The sequence below is a fragment of the Heliconius melpomene genome, chromosome 7 (assembly GCF_056956725.1).
Source record: "Heliconius melpomene rosina isolate 202511_hmr_F chromosome 7, ASM5695672v1, whole genome shotgun sequence".
NCBI lineage: Eukaryota > Metazoa > Arthropoda > Insecta > Lepidoptera > Nymphalidae > Heliconius > Heliconius melpomene.
The window spans coordinates 1,559,108-1,566,949 of NC_140395.1; the positions used below are offsets into that span (position 1 = coordinate 1,559,108).

Here is a 7,842-nt window from a genome sequence, read left to right on the forward strand (position 1 = left end):
GGCCAGATAACTTTAGTTTTAAAAGTAAAAAAATAAAAAATAAACTGCTTCAGGTAATTTATTAGAACATAAGCCTCCAGAATGTACATATATTTAAAGGCGACACCCACAACCAGCACCAGCACGGGCGAAGGGTCCAGCTAAAGCGGCATCGTAACCAAGAGCACCCATGCCTAAGGCAGAACGGTATCCAAAAGCATCAGCAGCGTATGGGCCGGCCATACTAGCAGCTCCAATATCCTCAGTCAACATAGCGACTTCTCCGTTGCCACACCCGAAAGCAATTGCTCCAGCGCCAGCAGTAGGCAGAGCACCTTCGAGTGCCACAGTACCTAAGAAGGGCAAAGCTCCAGAAACTGCAAGGGCACCTTCATAAGCGTTTTCGGATATCAAAGAAACTCCACTTGGTGGAATAGCGGATGCGCTTGATGTGGGAAGCGCACCTCCGTTGGAGGCAGCTGCAGCGGCAGGTCCGTAAGCGCCAGCGAAGGGAGCAGCAGCTGCCCAGGGTGTAGCAGCGGCGGCAGCGAGAGAAGCAGCAGCTCCACAAGGCGCAGCAGTTGCAAATGGAGCGGCAGCAGCAAATGGAGCTAAAGGTGCACCGGCCAATGCAGATCCAATACACTGACCAGCAATCGACTAAATTAAAATGAACAAAGAATGAGTTTTAAAATTATAATAAGTAATGTTATTACTAAACTGTTATTTTTTTTTCCGGAATATTTACCTGAATAAGGCAAGCTTGAGCGCAGACTAATAGTACAGCTTTGAACATCATTGTTGTTATTTAAGTTTCAATTTCTGAATATTCTATTATAAAATTGTAATAGCTTTTTATAGTAAACCTAGTAGAGTGTGTAACTTATCAGTTCTGGATATTACGAAACATTTAATTTCTATAACCTCTTTTAAATAACGCGTACGTGAGATCTGACGATTTGTTAATGGGTCAATAGATTTGTTTCAATGAAAGCATAATTACATGATTAAATATAATATTATTATATACAAAATAATAAAAAAAATATACTTTCACACATTTTTCACTTTCACATTCCTGACAAGTAGAAACATAATTTTTTCAATGATATTTTTTTTACTACAAAATCTATCTATATTATTATGTAGGATATTTGTGTATCGTAGTATATTTTGTCATAAATTTTTATAAGGACCTCATGGTGCAGCTGCACGGCGTCTAGCTGTGAACGTGGCAGTTATGGGTTCTATCCCTACTCCGGGGATTGATTTTTTTTCAATTTCCATTTCATCGCTCTACTTGTAACCAGAAAAAAAAAATTAAAACATTTTGTCCCATTTTTCGTCCTATTTGCGAGACATTGTGCATTAAATGGTGGAAATCGACACTGCTTTTTGTTCTGTTACTAAGGCTAGGAAATATGAATAATTAATAGCCTCAGGTGGGAATCGAACTCACAACCTTTACGATTATAGTCAGAACGACAGATACTCGTATTATAAAGAGAAAAAAATACGTGTATATAATAAAAATAATAAAAAAATATATATGCTTACGTAGAGTATTACACAATAATCTTCTAAATATAGAAAAGTTGTAATATATAAACTTCGATATTGAAGTCTATCATATACTCAACTCAGTTGAATACTAACAGCAACATGTCTTCCTTCGCCTTCCTCTTACTCTGCGTCCAAGCTTGCTTGGTTCAGGTAAATATTGTAACTTCCTAATTAGTTCTCCATCATAGTTGTAGGCTTACTTATATGCACTCCTGTTTCCTCGCTTTGATTACGAGGCAAAGCGCGGCGTTAAGTTCCTCCGCTCAACATTGCCTCCAGAATTCTTCGGAAAGTGAAGTGGCTGGAACGCAGGTGTGTGTCTTTACACCAACTTCCCAAATTCCCTCCTATGCTGCTATGTGCATTATATAGCGAGAACCTAAAAAAAATATATTGTTGATTTCCACCACTAAACACGTAACATCTTAAAAAAGGACAACCTATTCCTATCCTACATAGGATATAACCTGAAATTAAAAAATGATATATGATAAATTTTACTTATAATTTATTTTATCAAACGTATTAAATATAATATTTTCTATTTTTAGAACGCGTACAGCCAATGTTGGGCTGGGGCTGCTCCAGCTTTAGCTCCGGCTGCACTTGCTGCGGGTTTCGCTGCTCCTGGACCTTATGCTGCAGGTCCATTTGGTCTGACTGCTCCCGGATACGCGCCTGCCCCAATGGCTGCTGGTGCTTACGGCGGTGCTGGTATCGGCGACGTGGCAGTCGCTGGTGAACTGCCAGTTGCTGGTATCACTGATATTGCCGGACAGGTTCCGATCCTTGGTGCTGTTCAATTCGGCGGCGCCGTACCTGCCGCTGGAGCCGTCTCTATCGCTGGTAGCTGTGGATGTGGTGCCAACAGAGCTTACTACTACTAAATCAAAGTAAATAACTAAGCCAGAGCAAATAAATGTATGAATACAATATCTTCTTTTCTTTTCCAAATAGCGTTAAGACATTCAATAATAATATTTTTAAAACTACTGACTAACAACATATATAAGACTAGCGACCCCCTTGCGGCTTCGCCCGCTTTTACTACTGGATTATTCGTATAATGTATGTTTACAAAGCACTTAAGATAAGTTAATTCTTAGTAGGTACCGTAATTTTAAATCTATGCTACTAATCTTTTTAAGTACTTATTAAATATATTTAAATGACTATTTTTATACGGAAGAAATTATAAACAAAAACCTACCTACTAATAACTACTATAAAAGATATGAAACCAAATATATTGCGCTGAAATAATAAATTTAACTCCAATTATCCAATACGTGCAAACGCATCTAAATCTTCGTTGCTATAGAGGCAGGCGGGTTTTTTTTTCGAGCTTGTGGTTAACGCTGAAGAGGGTATTCGGTCCCTGATGAAAAGCAAGCAATACGTGGCTGCCTGTGAGGAAAATTAAATAGAATACATCGGCCGGGAATCAAACCCGGGCCGCCCGCGTAGCAGGCGAGCATTCTACCACTGAACCACCGATGCGTGTAAGGAAGGCGGGCGCGGCGGACGCATGGCGAGTGGCGAGCCGTTTCGCAGCAAGGATTTTTTGATATTGTAACAACTTCTAAAGTACTTATTAAAATGAAAAACAGTAAAAGACAGTTTTGATCTACATTAAATGGCCAACGTAACTAATATACTTATTTATATGCTGAGATTAAGGGATAAGTGAAACTTGAGTGACATACAGCTGATGTGTCAACGGCAGGATGTATCAACAATTAAATGCGTTTTATCTCTCTTAAAATCACATTTTATCTTCGTTTAACGTAGAAAATTAATAAACCATTTTAAAGGATAAGGATTAATACCATTATGGAAAAATATGACTCACAATAAAAAATATATTGAAATTATTATTTTTAGATAGAAAAATGATCACTACACGTTATTCTTAAAAGATATGAAAATGCCGTCGTGGACTTTTTTGTAGATCTTATTAAGAGGAACCATACTCCAGAACATTTTTTCATGTAGTACTTACCATTAAAGCAGCGCATGCGCGAAAGTGTCTCAACGGGTAGGACTTTAGACACATTTATCGTATTTATGTTAATTTACATAAGAATGTACAAATAATAAACTATATATAAACCTTCCCTGAGAAATACTCGACCTAATGATGAAAACCGCATCAAAATCCGTTGGGTGGTTTAGTAGAAGAAGAGTTAGAAAGTTCAGACAGACACGAAAAGCGACTTTGTTTTATAAGATATAGGATAGGATGTAACAAGTGTATAACAATTGACGAGAACGCATGGCTTAGTGGTCAGAGCGCTTGGACGGTTTCCAAGAGGCGCGGGCACAAATCTATTATACAGTGTCTATATTTTCAAGGAATCTATACTTATAATAAAACAGTAAAATAAAACCGTTTAAAAATATTTTGTCTGACACTTAAAAAGAATAATAGAAAGCAAAAATATATTCTTTTAATTTCTTGTCTGTCTGTCTGTATGTATAATCACGTTTATCTCCGAAAGTACTGAAGCGATTCAATTAAAACTTTCACCAATTGCTTTGTTTTAACTCAACTTAACATCTAAAGTTTGTTTCATCAAAATCGATTCATTAAAAAAAGTTATCGGCATTTGTATGAACTCAAGGCATGAGTTTGCCTGCAAATATATAGCAATACATATCTATACTGATAATAAACAACATAATATGATAAATCTGTATTTCTTTGTCACAAATTTGTATCTTTAACTAACTTTCAAAACAAGGAGGAGGTTCTCAATTAATTAGTTTTGATTCGATATTCGATAAATTATTCTCGATTCGATTTCGATATTGGATTATTTGATTCAACTGCTAAGACATTTGACAACTGCTAAAGTTAAAATCTGCAGCGCACACCAACGTCCACGTGTGTGTGTGTGTTAACACTTATGTATACTTTTATATGTATGGGCGGAATGAGAGAATGAGTAAAATCCCACTTTTATGTTGGCCACTCCCTCCGGTCCACTAAACCTAGATCAGCAGTGCACCTAGTCAGAGGGCGGCGTGCGTTCCGTTCACCGAGACATGGCCGCCGTTCGAGGTTCGATAAAATAGCTGATGATGGCTAGAGGTTAATATATTTTTGGCAATTTCGCTCTTTTTTTTCTAATAAAATATGTGAGCAAAGTCCAAGTACTAGTGCTATGGACGAAGTAATGACAATAACTTATTCCCCCGAGTGCCAATCGAACCTACGACTCTCACGTTACAGTCAGACGTTGTGACGCTGCATCACGACAGCCTAGTACTTTTTATGTTTATATACTTTTAGTATTTTGTCATATAGACAAAGGGGATCAACATGCATACTACTCGTATGGTATTCGTTTACGCTCACAATCCCAATTCAAGCTTATTCTAAATGCATTCCTGTTTAAAATCTATTCTTATCTAACGAAACGCTTATTATTTGGACTTGGGCGCTTGACCTGTACCCGGTAACCCGGTAAAAAATTGTAATTTTAATATTGGTAAGAAAAATTAATAAAATCAAAATAAATTGCTTCAAATAATTTATTGGGACAACCACAAAAGTAGGTAATTATATACGACATCCACAACCAGCCCCAGCACGGGCGAAGGGTCCAGCTAAAGCTGCATCGTAACCAAGAGCACCCATGCCTAAGGCAGCACGGTATCCAAAAGCGTCAGCAGCGTATGGGCCGGCCATACCAGCAGCTCCAATATCCTCACTCAACATAGCGACTTCTCCGTTGCCACATCCATAGGCAATTGCTCCAGCGCCAGCAGTAGGCAGAGCACCTTCGAGTGCCACAGTACCTAAGAAGGGCAAAGCTCCAGAAACTGCAAGGGCACCTTCATAAGCGTTTTCGGATATCAAAGATACTCCACTTGGGGGAATAGCCGATGCACTTGATGTGGGAAGCGCACCTCCGTTGGAGGCAGCTGCAGCGGCAGGTCCGTAAGCGCCAGCAAAGGGGCCAGCAGCAGCCCAGGGTGCAGCGGCAGCAGCGAGAGCACCAGCAGTCCCACAAGGCGCAGCAGCAGCAAATGGAGCGGCTGCAAGTAATGGAGCCGCAGCTAAAGGTGCGCCAGCCAATGCAGATCCAATACACTGACCAGCAATCGCCTAGAATGAATAAAAGACTTAAATAATTTTAAATTTATTGTTACTTGAAAAATGTATGAAGAAAAACTTACTCAATTTTTTTAAATTATGATACGTTACCCTCTTAAGACTTTTAAGTATATATTATTTACATACCTGGATAAGGCAAGCCAAAAGAACAACTTTGAACATCATTGTTACTATTTTCACGTTCAATTCGTAAATACGCTATTATTGAAACGTAAAGCCTTTTTATAGAAAACATTCTAGAACATAGCTAATCAGTTGTTGGTATTACACAAGATTTCATTTCCATAGTGTCTTGTACGTATATTTAACTTGTACGAGTACATGTCATTTGATTTTTTTATTAATAGCTCATAAGAAAAATTATTGAATGAAAGAAATTAACTTTTAACCCTAATTAATTTTTATTTTGAAAAAATATGTCGATTTCTCAATGTATTTGGAGTAGGTAGAATATTTCAAATTTAGTTCGGTAGAAAGATAAGGACTCTGCCAGGCAATCCATGAAAAACTAAGATATTCCGTTATTTTCTGAAACTTCTATTTTATAATAAAAAACAAATAGTTAGACAAATTTTTCTTATATCGATATAAATTGACAATAGATTTAGTTTTTTTTTTCTAAAAAAAAGGCCAATTGATAATGTATGTTATTCTTGAAATTGTATAAATATCTCTAATTTATTTTAAACTAGCTAAGATTTTCTATCTCTCCCCAAAACATCGATTAATATAACATAGATTAAGATCAACGATTGGTTATCGGCAAGCTATGAATCTATATATATAAAATCGAAAGGTCACTCACTCATCACGAAATCTCAGAAACTACAAGTGCTAGGAATCTGAAATTTTGCATAGAAGTTACTTATAGGACGTAGGTGCTCGCTAAGACTTGCAACATTCGACTTCTAAGGGGTTGTTTTTGGGGATGAAAGTTTGTATGAAACTTCGTTACTACAAATGCTAGGAGTCTCAAATTATGCATGGACGTCAATTATAGGACGTAGGTACTCATGGAGACAGAAATTAATAATAACGTAGTTCACGCAGGCGAAGCCGCGGGCGGGCCGCTAGTTTATTAATAAAATCAAGTTATCAAGTTGCTAGATTTATCGAATGATAGATAACTGTTATATGCGTTATAGCAGTTACAATAATGCTTTTTCAAGACATGATATTTTTTATTTCGTACTATTATTTACTCTTGATCGCTAATAAAAATGTAATATAAAGGACACACACGCGTGAACAAGATTACGAAAGAATAATGTAAATATAGACTACGGACAATATATAAATTGGAAGGCTTAAAGAAATCAATTATTGAAGTCTCGTCTTCGTTGAACACACATCAACATGTCCACCTTAGCTTTTGTGCTACTTTGCGTCCAAGCTTGCTTGGTTCAGGTATACTTATTATACTTTAAATTATTAATATAAACATCGATATAAAGTTTTATTTATTTATTTTAGTTTCACAGGCTCTTTATTAATATAATAAAATTATATAATTATTTTCTCTTCAGAACGTGTACAGTCAGTGTTGGCGCGGTGCTGCACCAGCTTTAGCTCCGGCTGCAATTGCTGGACCCTTAGGTCTGGCCGCTCCTGGCCCTTATGCTGCAGGTCCATATGGCCTGGCTGCACCTGGATACGCTCCTGTCCCCATGGCAGCAGGTGCCTACGGCGGTGCTGGTATCGGTGATGTAGCTGTCGCTGGTGAGCTGCCAGTTGCTGGTATCACTGATATTGCTGGACAGGTGCCCATCCTCGGTGCTGTTCAGTTTGGAGGCGCGTTGCCAGCCGCTGGAGCTGTCACCATCGCTGGTAGCTGTGGATGTGGTGCCAACACAGCTTACTATTACTAAATCATTAATAAAAGAATCAACACAGTAAATAAACATTTATGCATTCCTATTTTTTGTTTCTTTACTTTATCTACATATTTAAAAGGAGCAGTTACCACCGACTGAGGTATAGACGCACGTACAGCCGTAACCGCTGATGGTAGAAACGAAATTTAGAGAGTTCTTTATTTTCATAATGTGAATACCCACTAAGAAGTGATTATAAAAAAGTATAACACTAAAGGGTTGAAATAGAAGTGGAAAGTTTGTATTGAAAAATCTTTAAATCAGTATCGATTTTTATAAATATTGAAATTTAGACTCTTAAAA

At 37.6% G+C, this 7,842-nt stretch overlaps 4 protein-coding genes and 1 non-coding gene across 5 annotated transcripts; 2 read left to right on the forward strand and 3 right to left on the reverse strand.

Annotated features, from left to right (window-relative positions):
* Positions 1-40: 40 nt before the first annotated feature.
* LOC146537236 (chorion class B protein Ld32-like) lies at positions 41-881 on the reverse strand. The gene is made up of 2 exons (XM_085187962.1): positions 728-881; positions 41-639 (listed from the first exon to the last, which is right to left on the reverse strand). The coding sequence occupies exons 1-2, from the start codon at positions 776-778 to the stop codon at positions 94-96; spliced, it is 597 nt and encodes a 198-aa protein (XP_085044088.1). The 5' UTR covers positions 779-881; the 3' UTR covers positions 41-93.
* A 674-nt stretch (positions 882-1,555) lies between these two features.
* Positions 1,556-2,475, forward strand: LOC146537237 (chorion class A protein Ld19-like). The gene is made up of 2 exons (XM_085187846.1): positions 1,556-1,692; positions 2,094-2,475. Exons 1-2 carry the CDS (start codon positions 1,642-1,644, stop codon positions 2,427-2,429), a joined length of 387 nt encoding a protein of 128 aa, XP_085043972.1. The 5' UTR covers positions 1,556-1,641; the 3' UTR covers positions 2,430-2,475.
* Positions 2,476-2,971: 496 nt separating this feature from the next.
* TRNAS-GCU (transfer RNA serine (anticodon GCU)) lies at positions 2,972-3,042 on the reverse strand. The gene has a single exon. It is a non-coding gene; the product is annotated as a tRNA-Ser (tRNA).
* Positions 3,043-5,061: 2,019 nt separating this feature from the next.
* LOC146537239 (chorion class B protein Ld32-like) lies at positions 5,062-5,926 on the reverse strand. The gene is made up of 2 exons (XM_085188058.1): positions 5,792-5,926; positions 5,062-5,656 (listed from the first exon to the last, which is right to left on the reverse strand). Exons 1-2 carry the CDS (start codon positions 5,828-5,830, stop codon positions 5,108-5,110), a joined length of 588 nt encoding a protein of 195 aa, XP_085044184.1. The 5' UTR covers positions 5,831-5,926; the 3' UTR covers positions 5,062-5,107.
* A 988-nt stretch (positions 5,927-6,914) lies between these two features.
* On the forward strand, positions 6,915-7,582 carry LOC146537240 (chorion class A protein Ld2/Ld41-like). Its single transcript, XM_085188247.1, has 2 exons — positions 6,915-7,072; positions 7,192-7,582. Exons 1-2 carry the CDS (start codon positions 7,022-7,024, stop codon positions 7,531-7,533), a joined length of 393 nt encoding a protein of 130 aa, XP_085044373.1. The 5' UTR covers positions 6,915-7,021; the 3' UTR covers positions 7,534-7,582.
* The last annotated feature ends 260 nt before the right edge of the window (positions 7,583-7,842 follow it).